General features: G+C 40.1%; 1 protein-coding gene across 2 annotated transcripts in view; it reads left to right on the forward strand.

Moving 5' to 3' along the window:
• Ndnf (neuron-derived neurotrophic factor) overlaps positions 1 to 20089 on the forward strand; it is a 40713-nt gene that overhangs the window by 10429 nt on the left and 10195 nt on the right. For both annotated transcript variants that reach the window (NM_172399.3, XM_006506528.4), the window contains exons 2-3: positions 14000 to 14188; positions 19404 to 19528. In NM_172399.3, coding sequence (NP_765987.2) covers positions 14001 to 14188; positions 19404 to 19528 — 313 coding nt within the window. In that variant the 5' untranslated portion in view covers position 14000. The remainder of the gene's footprint in view (positions 1 to 13999; positions 14189 to 19403; positions 19529 to 20089) is intronic.

Genomic DNA, 20089 nt, shown 5'->3' on the forward strand with positions numbered 1-20089 from the left:
ATAATAGAGGACCTATGTGAAACCAGTGTCTTTGGTCAGGAGAGGAATGTTGCAAGACACAAACTCACATCAGGTGTGACTGAATGCCCTAAAACTCCACAGGATCAAGCCAGCTAACATTCCTGCATCAGTAGTGGTGGGGCACTCACCCAACTCCTCCCCAATATGAAAAGCTATTGGCAGTTGATAGTTGCTGGGAGAGGGAAAATTAGTTTATTTCAGATGTGGACTCCTGGTAACATGAATGAACTTAGTGGACTTAAAGAGTTGGAAGAAAAATAGGAAGACCCAGAAGGGAGAGATGAAGGGGGTGGGGTGACAAAATCTAATAGTTACATATATGAAATTCTCAAACAATAGATTTTTTTGAAACTAAATTTGAAAGAACACTTTAAGTGCATAAAAGTTTTTAAACCCAAGTTAAATTTTCTTTAGGGGAATTTTCTTTTTCCTTTGGAAAAATAAGGGATTGTATCACCTCCATTCTGTGGGCTGAGTGAGAGCCTAGGCTGTAAGCTTGAAAACACAGATGTAGGTGAAGCCATTTACCTGACAGCTAAGTCAGTAAAGATAGATCAGTTAGCCTTTGAAACTCCTTCCCCGCCTGTGGTTTGAAACAGCTTTTATTATTTAATCCAGTTTGACACTGACTATAGCTCAGTGGTATAGAACATGCCTAGTATCAATAAAGCCCTAGGTTTCTTCCCCAGTCCCAGTGTGTGAAAAAAGACTGCATTTGTGCCGCTTGTCTAAGCAGATACCTTACATAATATGTACGTAAATCAAGAACATCTTTAATTTAAAACACTCATGTTTAATGAGCTGCATTGGTCTCCATAGTAGAGGAGGCATGTAAGACTAAGGTTCAGAGATACACTCAAGTTCAAGAGATGGAAGATTAGTCAGCTCTTCTGCACCTTCTTAACATATTTTCAGCCACCCTTTCTTTTCTTTTTTTTTTTTTTTTCACTTTGCTTTGGCAGTCTTTGAGCTCTCCAAACGTGAGTGAACAGTATAAATTGCACAATAGAGAAAGATGGAAAACAACACAGAACAGGCCCGGACTTAAATCAGCTATCTGTAGGAGATTTTGGTCTTGTATTGATGGGAAAACAAAATGTGGAAGGAGTTCACATGAGATGTGGAGACATGAGCTAGATGAGAAAGCTAAATAGAGAAAGTAAAAGAGAGCCGTGTTCACACTAGGTTCTCTAAATGACTAGAGGCCAGGAACTTCCTCCTTGGAGGACATTAGCTCATCTTTCCAAAATGTGTCTTTGTTTGGGAAAAGGGGCTGGACTTCTATAAAACAAAAATACATATTTAACAATTATTGTTTTCAAATTCCTTTTTTTTTTACAGTAACAAGACACAAGATGGTAGATATTAATGTTTTGAAAGTTTCAAAATAAAAATTCATGAAAATCAAAAGATTCAGAGGGCCAAAAACCATCTATAGCCTGAGTATTTTGTGCAGCCCAGGAGTTACAGCAGCCTTATATTTCAGGGCCAGTCTGAGGACACACCTCCGACCTGCTGAACCAAGTTGATTTGTGTCTGTTAGTTTGAGAATAGGACACTTCTTTCCTCAGATCAGAATTTTCAAAGGGAAAGAAAAGCTCCTCTCCAAGTAAATAGGGCTATATCCCCTGGCAGAATATTTCTATGTTCTTTACGAGAAAAGACACTTCTTTCCAGCACATATCTGGGTCATCTTCCTCATGGCCCTCTGACCGCAGCAGCCTTGCCAATGGCTGCCCTTTTGATATGTACCTCAAAACACGAAAGATATGCTTCCAAGCTACTTAAGTTTCGTATAACAATCTGTTATACATTTGTCAGTTTTAAACTTGTCAAAAGCACACATTCCTTTTTTTTTTTTCTCCTCAGCTCATGTTATTACTTGATGAAATAATCCTATTTGGTAAGGAGCCCATTTCAATATTCTCATTTTCATTAATTTATGTATTCCTAAAAATCCTATGAGCATCAGCTTGATGCTGTGCTCTGTGATTAGCATTATTAACTGTTGAATACCTGGGGAATCTCGTGTGTACAAACAGAATTTAAGATGGTTGTCAGTAAAAATGTACGAGTGGACTTCCCTGTTGTTATCAATGCATCAGTCTTATAGAAGGTACTTGCAAGAAATAGTTAAGTGTTTCAGCACAGGACTGGCCTGCACTGGGGCCTGTGCTGGGAGAACAAAGCAGAGTCGAAGGTTGAAGAAATGAGTTTTTCAGAGTGAGGAGGATCTGGAGTATTAGATGTTCATGTAACCAGAATTTTAGCTTCACATTAACAGAAAGCCACCTGAAACACCCATTTTGTTTTCCAGAAAGATATGGAAACAGATTTTTAACATGGTTATTATGGGGATATTGTGCAAAGTATTAAAGCAGAGTAGTGCAATATGTTAATAATCTTTGGCATTGGTAGTTTGGATAAGAGAGATGACACATGCTACAGGTGGGATGGCAGAACTCAATGGTTAACAGAGCTTGGATATTATTAATGTTCCTCAGTGATGGCTTCAAGAACTGATCCACTATTGTGAGTGGGGCACACTATTCCCTTAACACAGCACCTCAGTCCTCCGACTGCTTCATCAGGACCTCCATAATCAAACACTGGACTCTGAGGCTTAGAGCAGGGCTACACACTCCCTACAGTCTTGATGGCACAGGAATGCTCTGCCAGAAGAAGGAAATTCGAGTCTGACTCTGGAGCCTCGCTTGGAGAGGTAACCACTATGCCATTTTCCACTGTTGTGTAATTAGAGTGAACATGGGTCTAAAGCTCAGATTGAGCTGAGAAGCTGTAGCAAGCTGCCATCCCTAAGTTCGTTTTGCATGCTAGAAACTTTTGGGATTTTTCTGATAGAAGACAGTCTAGATTGCTTTGGTCTTTGATATTAGCATTTCTGAAGCAGACACCATAATTCAGAAAATATTTATTCCATGCCCATTTTGTGCAAGCAAACTAAAAATAACCACTTAAGGAAGTCAAGATAAATTAAAAGAAAGTTATGCTTATAAACTTGTGTCCTTAAGTCTCATGAAGAGCACTCTTATAGGGACAAAATACATATAAAAATCTGTACAGTTCCAATAAGATGGGACAGAACAATAAGAATCAAATTCTGGTTTCTGCAAAAGACTGATTCTGCCTTATCTGTTTTTGGAGCACCCTCCCCCTGGGGTGGGGGACTAAAAATAGGAACCTAGCAAACACAAACTGGTTTACTGACGCTGTACAGAGAGGATGAGGATAAGAAACCATGCAAGTGAGCAGCACCTTGCTACCATCCTAAGGGACTCTTGGAGTCTCTAGAGCTCTGTTTTGGTGCTTGGCTCCAGTAGGTTGGAAGGCATCCTTGTACTGTTGCAATAGCTTTGCCTTTTTAAACGACTCCTTTAAGTAGAATGCCCTTGCCAGTACATCTTGATGTTACTACACTGCAGTCTCATCTGCCTTTCCTTTTGGTCCTTGGGATGAGTTGGGAGGTCCCTCTACTTCTAGTATGTATGGTAATGTACCCTGAAGCCACTGTGTCTACTCTCTCTTTGGCTCCAACCCATCATTCCTCACCTGACCTGAGCCAGGACCTGTTTTCCTGGCCCTGTTACCTACTATAACAGTTAGGAAAACAATTCCTCTAAGACTGAAACATTCCATCATGCAGTTTCCTTAAGCCAGAAGGTAAGTAACTCAGAATTACTCCAGGAAGTCCCTGAAACTGACCAGATTCAGTAGGCTCATTCCTGCCACAGGAAGCAATAAAGGCTGAGAGTCCCATTCAGATGGATGGAAGCTGAGCTTCGAAGAAGATTCTTAGAGAGGCTAAACTACAAAGGAGACTCAGACCTGAAAGGTGCTGGAAAGAAATACAAACCATCCAAGCTGCCTGCAATAGGTTGAGACAACCAAGGCACCTAGAAAGGATACTCTAACCTGTTGAGGTGCCTGCAGGCTGTGCAGTGTGCTCCAGGTTCCCAGCTTTGCTGGCTGTCATTCATGCTGGAGTGGGCTTTGATGATGAAGCTGTCCCTTCAGCTCCTGTAAGTAACCCCTTACCCATATTCCTGTAAGCAACCCCAATAAAACTCATTGGATCACCAAGTTGGTGGTATCTGAACTTAGATCTGTCATGGCTCCCTCTCATGTGTGTGTAGTATCTCCCTGGGAAAATTTCTGTCACGTGATACCCTTCTTTCTTGACTGGTATTTGCAATTAACACAAATATGGACAGGTCCCTAAATATAAGGCCTGAGAGACCACCGACTGTGCTGCTTGTATTCCTCAGGGTCTGCTCTGTTGAAAGAAGTTCTCAGCTCTGCATAGCTTCCTCTTTAGCCTTTATTAAGACCCCTGCTGAGATGCTCATCCTCACAGATGTCCTCTCTGACCTCAGAGCCTGGAAGACCCACTATCCCTATGTTCTCCAGCCCCTTTGGTGGGTCCATTTTCCTTTCAGGCCCCATTGCTCTCTGGAATAGGCATATTAAGCCAATGTAATTCTTGTTCTTTGTGTCTCTCAGCACAGTGGAAGCCTGACAGGTGCAAACACTTCACAAGAATTGCTCGTTGCTGTTTCAGGGTTCCTCAGCCAGATCTTAGTGAGGTCTCTGTACCCAAGCCGTGCTTGGCCAGCTTCCCGCTGAGCACTGTGGTTCTCCCATGCTTGCTGTTCTAAAGCAGCTCCTTCTTGTTGGTGGGGCTTGCTTTTAATTACACCACTAGGAGTGGGATTATAAAAGCTTTCTCTGATCAAAGCATTATGGAAGATGCGGCCCATGTGTGTAGCAGACACAGCTGGAGAATCACCAAAGCAATTTTCAAAGACCAGGTTTGTCATACAAACAGGAATATCTTTGAAGTTGAATAATTTAGCTACCTTCTTTCTGGAGACTAGAATGTTTATGGTCTTCTGAGAAAGTGACACAGATGACCTGGCTGTGAGAGGAAGTAGGTGCAGACTTAACGTTGTCACTTGCGGATGAGAAGAGAGAAGAGTCCATGTGTTTTTGTAGACTCTTCTTTCCTGCTATAGTATTTCTGTTATTCTGTCATTGTGTTCTCACTCACAAACAAGACTAGTGTTTTGTACGTCTCAGTGCAGAGGATTCAGTATTCAACCCATGAGGCCCACAAGAATAGTCCACCTCAAGGCAGAGTCCAGAAACTAGCCCAGAAGGCCCAGCAAGACCAGCACATCTCAGTATAGAGGGCCCATTATATAGCCCATTAGGTAACTCAGTCCAGCAGAGCTTAGTAAGCACCTGGCTCTACTACAAAGCATACAAAGGGACCCCTGGTTTCCCACTCCATCTCCTCAGTGTGTTGCCATTCCATGAGGCAGCCCATTGCTCTGTTTCTATCCCTGGCCCTGATAGCATTTGGTCCCTTCCACTCTATGAGGCAGCCATCTACTTCCTCGGTGAGAATCTAGTTCTAGAAATCCCATGGATCCCCGTGTACTGTGTATTTCCTCAAGCTGGGACTGCTTTGTTAATATATATATATTGCTGATAAGTACAAATTAAGTGATATTGGGCAAATGTTGGTTTGAACTTGGGCTCCTTTTTTTTTTTTTAGCTATCTGTTAAGACACAGCTCGGGAGGAGAGCTGGTCTGTTATATGCTTTAAGTCAATTTTCCTCAAAACATCTCCGTGTATTTTTCTCATTTTGTTTCCTGCTCACTAGTAATCCACTAAGCTAGGATACAGCTTCAGGATTCTCTGTTCTCTGTGTACTTTTGATACATTTGATAAATTAGTGCACCTGAAGTATTTTGCATCCCTCACCATTAGGTACAACTCTGTGTGTGTGTGTGTGTGTGTGTGTGTGTGTGTGTGTGTGTGTGTGTGCTTGCTTTCCCAGTCTGTCTCTCCAGCCTTTTCTATTTCTGGATCCTATTTTGAATTATGACAACTGAAGTCAAGACTTTTGCCTTTTGAGGTCACACCTGTCACCACTGCATAGAATGTTTCTTTCACTGCATAGAATTTTCATCACATAGAGTGTTTTCCTCAAAGGCTGGGGAAGATGGCTTAGTGGGTAAAGGTAATGACTGCTAAAGCTGACCATCAAAGTCGATCCCTGCCAGTCAGTAGGACAGAATTGACTGCTTCAACTTTTCCTCTGACCCCTTCACATGCACACTGTGGCATGCACAAATAAAAAAAAATAGATGTAGAATATTAAGAAAAGAATTAGATTTAAAAGTTACATCTTAGGTAGTAATTCATTATGACATTATATCAGTTCAACCTAATTTAAATTTTCTCTGATTTCTTATGTCTCATCCTAGTATATTATCCTTGATTGTTCACCACAATTCTGCCTTCATCTCCTCTATATTCTCTGTAATCTAGTTTATAAAATATATCCCAAGCTGCTCCATTTTTCTTTATCTTTGCCTCCAAGCCACCTATGCTCTGCCACAGGCATCTGCCAGAGCCTTCCTCTGTGTTTTTTAAGAGACTGTATTGATTTTTTTTATTTCTATAATCACCCTCCCCTTAAAATTGGTTACCTATACAGTGCAGAGTTATTGCTTAGATGGATAGATGGATGAATAGACAGGTAGGTAGGTAGGTACATAGGTAGGTAGGTAGATGATAGATAGATAGATAGATAGATAGACAGACAGACAGACAGACAGACAGACAGATAGCATGGATTCGGCCATGGTCTTGTTCTGCTTACAGAGCTCTCCATCACATTCAAAATAGTGTAAAATCTTTGATGTGATTGTAAAGTTCATGTGACCTGCACTTTGCCTTTCTCCCTCTCTCTCTCTCCCTCTTCCCCCTCCCCTCCCCCTCCCCTCCTCTCCCTCTCTTTTCTTCTATGTTCCACCAATGACCTTTTCCTTTGTCAATACCCCAAGCTTAGTGCCATGTCAGGACCTTAGCTGCAGACATTTCTCTGTACAGGATGCTCTTTCCTTTGGCCTTTGCTTCTCTGGCATTCTCTTTCTGTTTAAATCTCAACGTAAATGCCATTTCCCCCATGAAACACTCTAAATACTCAGCCTGAAGTTGCTATCACCGTGTGTTCTTTAATACAGGCCTATTCTAATTTTCTGTACAGCAATGAATAGCAGCCAACTTTATCCTGTTTATATTTGTGTGCCATTTATCACTCTGACTACAATATGCACTTTATGATATGTCCCCAAATGAGTTCCTGATATATATAGCAAGCACTCATCACAAAGATGCTGAATTAAAAATAGTGAGTGAATATCAATGCTATTGTCTTTGTAAGTAGCTTTTGCATTTGTACAATATTTTGTTATCATTGTTGAGTCCCTACATTACCCTGCTCAGTTTGGAGTACTAAGTTAGTGATTGGCAAGTCATTTATTAGCAGCTTGGCTTTTTAATGTTAGCTTTTTAATAATATTTCAGTTTTGGTAACTTCACGTCTCAGCTAAAGTAAGTATAAAGTCAAATTGAGGGTGTGTGTTGCTATCTCCACTTCTCTGCTGACATGTGCTGGGGCTAATGGCCTCTGCTCCATCTCTGCTTCATTTCTGCAGGGAATGAGGTGTGAAGGGAATGGACTGCTTGGGAACATTGCACAGGAAACCACTTTCACTCTGCTGCAAACCAAAAGGAAAAAAACAGCTTAGCTATCAAACATAAGCAAGAAGAGCAACCAAGTATTTTCTCCCTCTCCACAGACTCTCTTCCGTCTAGGAGTTATTAGCTGTTTTCGAGATGGTAGGAACTCACCCAGTTATCTTGCATCCAGAGGACATTTTGACAGGAAGAAAGCATCTTCTCTTTTGTGTCAGTGTTACTTTTCATTATCCTATGCATCGTTCTTGGACTTGGCTGTATCTTGTGGTCGCCCATCCACTGCAGTTTAAATCTTCTTTCATTTGGTAAATTAAGTCTGGTTTCCGACATCAAAGACTATGGCTATTTATGGTGCATTTGTTTTGGTCATTTCTGTTGTTATTGTGCTCTTTTTGGCCTTAAGAACAGTGAGAAGGCAGGGTTACTTACTTTAAAATAAGTTCTTCTTTCAAGTAGTTCTGATTCTTGGCCATTTAAAATTAGAATGCCCTTGACTTTGGCCCTGTCACGAACTGTGCACCAGGAGGATCCAAGCGGATGGATGACAGCATGGAAACTTTATTTGAATCTCTGGCAGGTTTTAATTTTACAGTGCTTTTTAATATTAATTCAATTTCCCTTCAGAATGAAAGTTGGCAGTCACTGGGGGAAGTGCTTGAGGATGTTGGAATCACTGGTGTAATGAACTCTAAAGCCCTTCATAATTGTGGCACTATGGAGTGACAGCAGATTCGCTTAATAGGGATAAATCCACAAGGGACAGTCTTTGCATGGGAGTGCCATTCTCACCTGCTGAGACCACACCGCAGGACAAACCAGGAGCCTCCTACTGCATTTCTTTCTTTTTACATATGGAAATCCCAAACTGCAGTGCATTGATTTCCTGTTTTAATATTCAACCAAAGCAGGGGGTATTTTTGGAATTTTTTTTTTTTTAACAAACAATCAACTAACTTCAGTCAACATTTTTCTTCTTTGAAAAGACAACAAAATCAAACCACTTTTAGGAATTTAAACATTATTGTTTTGCATTTCTGCCTTGAGGGGACTTGAGCTCCAAAAGGCAAGCTCTGGCACACTATGGTGCCCAGCCTCCGTCCTCACTTCCAGCAGGTTGGTGCAGACAGAAGAAACAGTCCTTAGACCAACATGACATTTTCCTTCCAGCTAGATTAGTCACTTAAATACATTATCACATGTGTTTGGATGATGTGGATAAAAAAGCAAATGCCCTCAAGTTTAATAATAGAAATTTAAATGACTAAATATTTGCATGAAAAGAAAATAACAGAAATCTTTGTGGCATACCATTCCTTAAATTATCCTCACTCAATTATAATCATGCACTTTCTACTCTTTGTAATTAAACATTAAATTTCATCTATTCCAGATGCATCTTCTTCAAGTCATTCAGAATATTCTTCCCTTTGTGGTGCTTGGGGGTTGCTTTGAATTTATTTCAAGTATAAAGTAAATCTCCATGTGGGTGTTTTAAAACTGTATCCTTTGTGCAGTGTGTTTACATCAGGAAGTTGATCTTAGGTTTTATAGCACAGAATGGCTCTCGTCACCTGATGCCGTTCTTTACAAATACATTCACATTTCTGTAAAGATATTGCAGGCCTTGATTTCCATTGTGAGAGGTTGGATGAGTTTGCTTCGATTCTAGTAACACCACTGAAGAGAGCTCTTGGTGGCAGTCCTGAGGAGGCTGTATGGCCAAGGAGGAAGCTCTGTGTCTTCATTTATATCATGCTGCCCCTTATTCAGAAATATCACAAAACACACAGTTCTTATTTACCAGACTTACAGATCACCCCCAACAATAAGCTAACTAACAGTAGGTCTACTGTTTAGTTTGTAGCCAATTTGACCCAAGCTGGAATCATCTTGAAAGTAGGAGCTCAATTGAGAACATGCCTCCATCTGATCGACCTGTAGGCAAGTCTTTGGGAACATTTTGTTGATTAATGATTGACCAGGGTAGGGCCCAGCCCACTGAGAAGAGTAATACCCCAGGGTAGGATGCTCTTGGTTATGGAAGAAAGCAAACTGAGTGAGCCATGAGAGGCTAGCCAGTAAAGAGCATTGGTTCTTCTATGGCCTCTATTTCAGTTACTGCTTTCTGGCTCCTGTCTTGAGTTCCTGCCCAGACTTCCCTACATGATGGAGCATGGTTTAGAGTTATTAGTCAGAGGAACTTTTTCTTCTACAAGTTGCTTTTGGTGATGGTGCTAACTGCAGCTCTAGGAAGCAAACTAGGACAGTAGTCTACAAATCCTAAAGGCAAGACTTCTAGTTGCTTGAAATGGTTTTTACTCAAGATAACTGTTGGAATTTGTGGCTAAATTCTGTTGACTATGTTTGTATCGCAAAACCTCATCCAGTTTATTTGCTTTTTATCACTGTTTAAACAGGTTAAGTAGTAAATAGTTTTCACCAAGCAAGCCAGTGGCAGGTGGGTGAGTCTACCTTACATAATTGCCAAGGCATTGCATGGACGGGCTGTATGGAGATGCTAGGTGCCTGGCTGCAGGTTTCACTTGTTTGTGCATGGGGCCAGTTGTGATTTTTTTGGCTTATATAGTGTACTTTAAGATTTTACATAGCTTTTTTCTGGCCATTTAGCATTTCTCCAAGTTTGTAGGAAAGGAGGCTCCTAGGTCAGTCTGAATTTATTTTAACTACACTAAAGGATACATAGGATAAAAATTTGAAGGTCAGAATGATGGCTACATTGGTAAAAGCTCTTGCTGCTAAGCTGGAAAGTTTGAGTGGGATTCCTAGGGTCCACATGTTAGAAAGAGAAAACTAATTCCCGAACACTGTTCTCTGGTCTCCACCCACTCATGCTACAACACACGTGCACCAAGCCATACCTACCCCCTCACATACACAAACAAATGATTGAATAAATACTAATAAATGAAAATTATAAAAGAATAAGAATTTTAAATGAATGCCAAATGTATTAGACTAAACAGTGCATCTTCAGTTTCCCATTAGTTGTCCTATTCCTTAGTTTTTGTATTGAAAGCAGTTCCTATTTCTTCATTGGTTGTGACTGGAGAAATGTCGCAGCAGTTAAGAATGTGTACCGTTCTCTTTGAAAGCCCGGCTTTGGATCCCAAAACTGACATCAGGTGACTCACATCTGCCTATAACTGTAGTACTAGCGGGTCTGAGGGTGAGTCCTGACTGGCCTCTGAGGGTGCCTGTACTTATATTCACATATCCATTATACAGACACACATATCCCAATAACTGAAAATGAAGCATCTATTTATTCATTGTCTTATTCTTTAAAACCGGTCTTCACTTCATCCCATGCAATCTGTATTCTTCATAGCAAAGGTGAAGAAAGTGAGGTAGATGCGAGTCTGCACTGAAGTTCTAAAGCAAACTGTTGTCACATCGGCTTCACTGGAGTGTTTGCCCTCTCACCACACAGCAGCAGCAGATGCCACATTTTATACTGAACACACTATTCCTTTAGGACTATGCCTCATTGATTTTCATGTCTATGTCAGCTATCTGTACTCATACATTTCTACATACTTTGACCTGAAGAATGTATGCATGTGCATACAGCACACAACTAAATATAGATTTTTCGGTACACTAGTCTTGGGCCCTCCTCATCTTTGTCAGTATAGAATACATGGTGATCTTGAGATGATATTTCAGAAACAACTCATTTCCTCGCCTCTGTTCCCAAGAAAGAGCTAGATAGAGATGGGGATGGTAAACATGATGGAGATGAAGATGGAGATGAAGAGATAGTGATAGAAATAGAGGTGGAGTCAGGGATAGAAAGGGAGAAAGAACTAGAGATGGAGATAGAGATGAAGTGAAGGTGATGGGGGGGTGGGAGAGGAGAGGAAAAGAGAAAGAAACCTTTTTTTTGTAACTTTTAATGTGACACATATTGTCCTTCCAAACAAGAAAATTATCTCATGTGTCTGTGGCCTGTAATCCCAAAGACTTTGGAATATCCAGACACCCAAATTCTTCCCTCTCCTGTCTCCACAGGATTTAAAGGTGAGTGCTGTTTAAGAGAGAGGCTTTTGACAACATAGGCACTGGCAGAGATTGGTTAGAATCTCTATGGTCCAGGCATTAGAAATTTTCAGTCCAATCATGTTAGTGACCCTACTTGGTATTTAAAACAGCAGCATGCTGTTTCTGGGTTGTTAATAGTCATACAGCCATGCCAACTTTATTAGTGCAGTGTATGATCATGCTTAGTTGCATATATATCTGTATTTGTATTTGTGTATATATATATATATATATATGTATATATATATATGTATATATATATATATATATGTATATATATATATATATATGTGTGTGTGTGTGTGTGTATATATATATATATATGATGTAAATGTGGAACCATCCTGGCAACTTTTTACATCTGATTGAGCTTCACATACTCTGTGAGAGAAGGATAACAAGATTCTTTGCTCCACATGGGCACAATCCCCACATTATCCACCAGATGGCCATGTAAGAAGTCATTCTGAAAGTGAAATTCTGATGAGTGGGTTTTTAATTATTGTTGCATGGGGCCTTGTATTGTTTTATTTGAAGGAGGGGAGGGATGCTATTTTTGTTCCTGTGAGACAGCAGGTCTCATTGTAACTTAGGCTAGCCATAAACTGGTTATGTAACTGAAGGTGACCTTGAAGTCCTGACCCTCCTACTTCTGTCTCCCAAGAGCTTCGTTATATGTATATGCCATCTTGACTGGCCTGATCAGTGTTACTGAATTCAAACTTCAAGGCTGTGGCTATGGACAGGCAACAGAGAGAAGCAAAAGAAGTTACGGCATTAGAGGGCACTTTTGTAATTTTAGAAGTCTGTTCTTAGAGGCTGACTTAGCTAGGCTTCCTCTGAAGAGGGATGAATTTCCAGTTGTTTATTTAAAGTGGCATGAGAGCAGGAGAACTGTTGGGGGAAGGAAGGGGCCAGGAGAATGGGAGAAAAGAGTAGGGAGGCCTTGAATGATGGAAAAGTGTATTGGTACATGTGAGAACCTGGCAACGAAACCTACACTAAGTTTTGTTTTTGTTTTTGTTTTTGTTTTTTTAATTGAAGCTACTAATTCTTAGAATGAAACTTTTACAGAGAACACATGGGTTAAAGAGCTATAAAATTTTAAGACATCTATTTAAACAATCTCTACATAAGTCCATTTTTGATCAATGAGCACAAATTATGAATTAAATTCTGCATATTACGCTTACAAAGTAATGTTTGATTACCTTTGGTGCTTTCTCAAAACGAATTTTGTTAAAAATAAATCTTGTCTGTAATCTGGTAAAATTGAAGAAATTACTAATGCTCATCAGGGGAACATTCCCCTACTCAATTACTTCATGTTAAAATATTGGGTGTTCAGTGAATCAGACAGCCTGAGTTCATTCTCTAGAACACAAATGGTAGAAACTTCCACACAAAACAAACAAATAAATGTATGCTTAAAACACTGAATGTTGAGCCATAGTGTGTGATATAATATAAATTCCTGTGTTTTGAGGTTAATTTTAAACTCTTCTCTGAAAAACCAGTCTGCCCTGCTCATTATAATTGACATGACAGTTATTGATGGGTACAGATATGTAGGAAGGCTAGGTATGGTTGATTGACATGACAATTATGATGGGTGTCAGAAACCAAAAGCATACCTGATGGATCTATATTAAGAAAATATGACATTTTGATAAATAAAAGAGGAAACTTGATGTAGATAGAGGTTGGATAGTAGACATCAAATCACAGGCAGTAGAAATAATACTGAAGTTTTTATGGCAAAGCAGAATAGCTATGTGCTGAAATAATTCAGTAAATGCATCCTAAGAACTAGAAGAAAAGGTCTAAAAGTCCCCAACATAAAGATATAATAAATGTTTAAGGAAAGAGAAATGCTAATATTCTGATTTGATCAGTGTATGTTATAAACATGCATCAAATTGCCATACTGTTGCTTGTCTTAATTATATATAATTGTTATATGCCAATTTATATTTTAATTTTAAAAACTTAACTTTGGACACCGACAGAACATCTTCAGTAAGGATTACATTGGCTTCTGTCACAATGAAGTGCCAATTTTCTTTCTTAGGACTCAGGGAAGTTAATGTCCTTTCATTTCAAAACATTTTGTTTAATGTCTGAGATTCTAGTAAATCTATTCTCAACCTTTTGAAATAGTTTAAATGAAACACAGGAGTATTGCTTCAAAATTGTGTGTGTATGTGTGTATGTGTGTGTATCTGAGACATGTGCTACTTCGCTGATTCTGTGTAAACGAAGAGTTCTGACTTCAGGAAGTTTCCTAGCAGCCCCAGGATCTGGCTTCAGGAGTAATTGAAAAACTTGTTTCTATTGCCCAGGATGGAGCTGTTCTACTGGTGTTTGCTGTGCCTCCTGTTACCACTCACTTCAAGGACCCAGAAGCTGCCCACCCGAGATGAGGAACTTTTTCAGATGCAGATCCGGGATAAGGAATTTTTTCACGATTCATCTGTGATTCCAGATGGAGCTGAAGTCAGCAGTTATCTCTTTAGAGATACACCTAGAAGGTACTGTCCCAGGAGAGCTTGCTGATACACCTAGATACACCTAGAAGGTACTGTCCCAGGAGAGCTTGCTGATCAGTGTCATAAAAGAGGCTACTTAGAAGACAGGAAGCTTTCAAATGGAGTTCTGAAAGTCAACTTATGAACAACATTGTGTATTTTTTCTAAGTAAGACAGACATAGTGGCCATGCAATTTCTGCTCATTAGGTGAGGCTGGCTGGGTCTTCTTTTTTGTGCTCTCCATTTAAGTGCAAGAGGCAATGCTGGTATTCATATTTTGAAATGATTGCTTTCTAATTTCTAGGATAGTAAAAGATTCTAAGACAGGTTCTGTAGGAGTGAACTGGAATTACTTCAGGATGGTAGCACAAGGAGATATGATGAAATTCTGAGAAACTCAAATACTGAAAAATTGACAGCTATCATGTCTTTCACACCACCATAAGCAACTGGACTTCTGTTCTGTTTCTAATTATGTCTATCTTAGAAGTTAGACACCTATATCATATACATGTATATGATATAATAGAAAATATTATATTTGAAGTTATCAAACTGTCATGCTTTAACATTTCTCTGCCTTTCATTGTAAATGTTTTGAATTAAAAAAAAAAAAGTCCTATGGGGTCTGAGATGGGTTGGCATTCCAAAACATAGAATTGTCCCACATCACTAACCCACTTTCCAAAGACTAAGGTAAGGGATCTTTATATCATATTTTCAACTTCATGAAGAAAGAATGGTACTCTAAACCTCTTCTATTTAATGGCCCCATTATTTCATCCTCTGATCAAGAATGAGCACAGATGACCTGATTTTAGAGGTGAAGTGGGCATTGTTTCAACCCTATGATAGAGTAACTTGTGTGAAGGAATGCAGCAGACTCTGAACTGGCTCAAAGTGTAAATAATTATGAATTTTTAAATGGTGTTCATGAGACTGATATAAGACGAATTGCTTTCATAGCACATGGAGAAGCTGGCTGTACTGCTCCTCACAGAAGCTCAGTCTATGAGAATAAGAAAGGATATAGAAAGCTATGAATGACTTCAGAGGAATCCTTAATAGAAACTGGACTGTCATTGAGCACAGTTAGATTTATGTCCTTGAAATATTTTAGTGAAAGAGAACAAACCAAATTTTTCTTTAGGAATGTCTGTCCTTTTCCAAATACACCTGGGTTCTGTTCTCTAAGTAGTGTTTTTTAAATACAGCTTACCAATTAATCAAATAAATGGCTTACCCCCTTATCTTCTAAAAATTAAGTAAGTTGTAGTTCCAAGGGTAGTACTGAAAATGACATTTTCCCTCCAAAACATGTTCTCATTATGTTACATTACAAAACTGTATCCCTTTCCCCATCTTTCATTTACTAATTTTTTATTTTTGACTTTTATTTCCAAAAAAAACATTTTAAGGCCCTTTGTATCTCCACCTGAGTGAACTCTTTGCTTGAACGTGTTAGGTAGAGTTGTAGCTCCAAGAAGAAATGTAACTTCTGAGTTGGGGTTGGACAGTTGTATGTGCACACAGCCGTGCTAATGTTCTACCTCAGATGGTTGTCTGGAGGAGTAGACATGTACATGTTGCTCTCATGTTTACATATCCATTGCAAGGGTCGGTGTGTTGTGGTGTTCATTCCTCCTCATCTGTGCTTTTCATCCATCCATTTCATTTCTGCCAACTTCCTAGGGATTACATGTCTGAACATACAGACCATATCCTATCACTTCTGTTTTGTGCATGCTTAATAATGGATGCATGGCGTATTGCTGGTTCGGTTTCTCGCTTATCCCTAACTTGAGAGCTTTTAGAAGGAAGTGTTACCTTAGGGACCTCCTGCTGCTGCACATGCACAAGGATCACCTTGAGCAATGCAAACATCCTCCTGTTTGTTAATAGGTACGGTTGTCATCAAGGTACTAACACACCATTGCTTAGCTAAGGAAAGAAACTGCTCTCTGAAAGCAGCTAACAGATCAGCTTGGTTTTGCCTCTAGCATTGCTGTCCTGTGCTGCTCAAAATCCAGGAAACAAACCATGAAGTTCCACATACTATTTGATACTGTGTCTCTTTTTCTCTGTGATATGAAAAGGCTCAGCTTAATATCATCTCTGCTTAAGGATTAAAAAAAAAAACCTCTTCAGAAAGCAGGCAGAATTAAATGGCAAATATTTTGCCATGTGTATGGGTGGCTATGGTAAGTGGTACATCAGACTTTACATAGTAAACAGTTAAATTATCCACCTGTCCTTTTAGATGATTGTCCAGTATTATTTTTAAGACATTGCATATGTTTAACATGTTCTTCATTCTGTCTTCTCTTGCTCCACATCACTTGACATCTCTAAATTTATCTCTGAATAGTGAAGAGAAAAACTTCTATTTTTGTTCAGATTTCATGTATTCAAGTAGAAGCAGTTTCTGGATATAATATCCTCAGGCTAGACTAATGAGATTGCTGTTAAGATTCCTGAGTTAGCTCATTGACTTAGTATTCATTCATTCAAAAAATGTCTAGTGAGTGCTTGCTCTATGCATAAATCTGTGTTAGCATGCTGAGAACAGGGATGTTACAGTGACAATGAAAATGAGCCCTAAGTGGGCCTTGGGGGAATGGCAGATCAAATAACCACACAAACGCAGTAGGCACAAATTGCAATAAGTGTGACAAGTGGAGACCATAGCCCCCAAGAGAGAGTTTGCAAACCTCTTCTGGAATGAGTGAGGAAAAACGTTTCTGAAGAGCTCGCATCAAAATATGAGTAGAGCATAGCGGGGGGGGGGGGGTGTTGAAAAAACACATCTCAGAGACCCAGGAATGGGTACTGTTTTAGAGAACACAGGAGTCCTGTGTGGTTAAAGAGACAGAGACAAGCACAGAACCTGGTGAAGAAGGCAGGACCGCCCTGAGGAAGCTTGTGACCGTGAGATCAGTTGAAGGCTGACCCAAAGCTAAAATGTAAATCTGTGAAAAGGCTCAAAGCTGAAAAAGGAAACCTGTGGTTTATACGAGTACAATGCAAGGTCTGTAGAGGGGCATGGCAATGATTTGCCTCCTTCGAGGGAAACCTTAGCTTAAATATAAGGGCCTGACAACTGCTCTTGTGCAAAGGATGCTTGTGAGTTGTGCTTGGGGAATGGTGCATGGTGCCTGTGAGAGATAATGAGGCTTAGGCATAGGAAAGGAGATCTGATGTCATCGGTGTTGGGTTGAGAACGGGAAATTTTATATACTTCATTTTCAACCTGTGGTACAAGTTGGAAAAGGGGTGGTTCCTTTTCTGGTCACCCAGTGTTTCACCAGGTTTAGAAACTTGGAACAGGGCTTTAAATAGAGATTGCTTCTGTTTCGATGGAAAGAATAGTTGGAAGTAATGAAATGATTTAACGGTGGAAATCACAATTGGTTAATTGTCTCAACAAATATTTTGAATTATTTCAGTGTCTGAATACATATTAATGAAATAAATGGCTACCCTGTTATAGCTGTCAGTCTAGTTGAGGGAGACAGAAAAATTAAAAAGGAATAAATGGAACATAGTATGTTAGGTGTCAATAAGTACTTCAAAAATAAAAGGAAAGTGACACTCATTAGCAAGAAGGAAATCTTTTACATATGGAGTCCAGGTGGATTCACAATGATGCTGGCGTAGAGGACTGAAGGGAGCACTTGAACACATCTGGGCCTCTGCCTCAAGGAGCTCTGCTAGGTGAAGGAGGTTCAGAGTCCACAGGCAGGAGCCAGCATGCCTGCTCCACAGACAACAAATCTCAGGGTGACATAGTGGCAAGGCACACACAGTTGAGGTGGATCAGGAAGGGACCTGAGAGACAGCATCAGCTCTGTGGCTTTTACTCTGTAACACACAGGTCTTGGAGGGTTTTTTTGAGCCAGGGGAAATTCTGAGTTTGAGGTTTACAAAACCAGGAGCCTGATCAGGAGGCCACAGCAAGTCTCAGGCAAGAGAAACTGAAGATTTAGGGCAGCCAGGAGAAAGCAGTGTCTGCATGAATTTCAAAGGCAAAGTAAAACAAAACAAAGCCAAAACAAACAAACAAACAAACAAACAAACAAACAAACCACCAAGAGAGACTCTAAATTGCTCATCTGGAGTGACCAGAAATTGATCTACTGAAAGGGTGTGACTATAAGGATTCAGATTAGATGCCTCAAGTTTGAAACGCCACTGTCTTATTGAAGATGGAAAGGGTTCAGGCTGGAGATTTAAACCTGAGAGTTGTTAACATGTAAGAGGTAAATTCAGGTGTCTGATGTGATATGGGAGCAAGCAGAGGTAGAGAAGGGACACTGCTATGAAGACCCAGGCTCAATAGAGAGACTGGATGCAGCAGAGGTGATCTGAGAGAGCAGAGTAGGAGTTGAGTACTGTTGTCAGCCTGGCCTGTGTGTTGGTGGTGGGCATGTGGAAAAGAGTGACTCGAGGGATGCTGAGCTGAAACAGCATACAGGAAATGAAGCTCACCCACCTCCTTCCCCATAGAGCCTGTGAGCTAGCCTGAAGCTACCTACAGCACAAGGTTGCAGCCTATGAAAGGTAATTAAGTAAAATTATGAAAGAAATTTAGAGTTAGAATATGACCATTTTTATAGGTTACTGGTAATTTCATTCTCCATGAAATATCTTCTGAGGTACCATGGGAAATGTCTGAGGTAAAAATAAAGAACAGAATATTTTAATTTTCTTTCTAATTGTTTTAAAACTTTTAACATACTTAATTTGACAGGATATGTTGGTAATAAATAGATAATAAAATCACATGCTATGTTATCTTGCAAACCAAGGGTACTATGGTTTTAGGACTATGCTGGAAACTGATTTTTTTTGACAGAGCAGGTGACATGTCAGAGTACCATCAAGGTAACACAAATATTGTCAAAGCACAGTGCTATCGGGGCACGTAGGGAATGCTTAGTGGCTGTGACTTATTTCTTGGTGGGGGCCCCTACAGAGGGACAAGAGTTCATCTTGAACTCAGGACAGTTGGTTGAATCTCCTTTTGTTACCTTCATTGTACTTGTTGATATTAACTTTGGCTGCCTGTTTGCATTTGGACTTTAAACTTGTGGACTTCTAGGGTTTTATGTTTTCTCTGAAAAGTGTTAAATGAGTAAAACTGGAAACCAAGAGACTTTTCTGGTAGGTCTTGATTGTTGTGATTAGAATCACCATAGGGTCTGAACTTTCCCATAGGTATTTCTTCATGGTTGAGGAAGATAACACCCCACTGTCAGTCACAGTGACACCTTGCGATGCACCTTTGGAGTGGAAGCTTAGCCTTCAGGAGCTGCATGAGGGGTCCAGTGCAGATGGATCAGGTAAGCAGCTGGATCCACCTAGCCTCAGAACCCTCAGCAATGGGTGAAAGGCCTCTGAAACACACAGCCTTCTACAAGTAAGGGAAACAACGCAGCTGCACATGGGAACAGAGCTTGAAGTGAAGATACGGCATGAGAGGATAGTGGTTTCTGTAAAGTAAAAGAGGCAAAGAGGGGTGTGGAGGAGAGCCATTTGGGCAGCCTCAGTGTTTAGTCTCTGCAGATCTGTTTGCTCACTTGCAGCATCTGAAGCCCTAGGTGCTTGAGTTAAGTCTTGGATGTTCATTCTGGCTTAGTTGTTGTGGAGTCTAAAATCTTTCCATTACTGGCTTTGCGGCTCAGACAAGGTGAAGAATGTCTCTTCTCTAGGAAGTAATGGGTGCATCAAAGAAGTAGAGAGGCATTTAGCAGTGTTTAATGGCCAGAGTGAAAAGCAAGTTAGTGGAAAAAAAAAAGAATCAGTCACCTAAAGTTGACAGAGAGGGTGGAAAGTTGATAGCAGAAAGCAAGTGAAAAACAGCTGTAGCTCCTTCTAAGGGAATCTTAACTGAAAGATAAAGG

Source organism: Mus musculus, chromosome 6 (genome assembly GCF_000001635.26).
Source record: "Mus musculus strain C57BL/6J chromosome 6, GRCm38.p6 C57BL/6J".
Classification (NCBI taxonomy): Eukaryota; Metazoa; Chordata; class Mammalia; order Rodentia; family Muridae; genus Mus; species Mus musculus.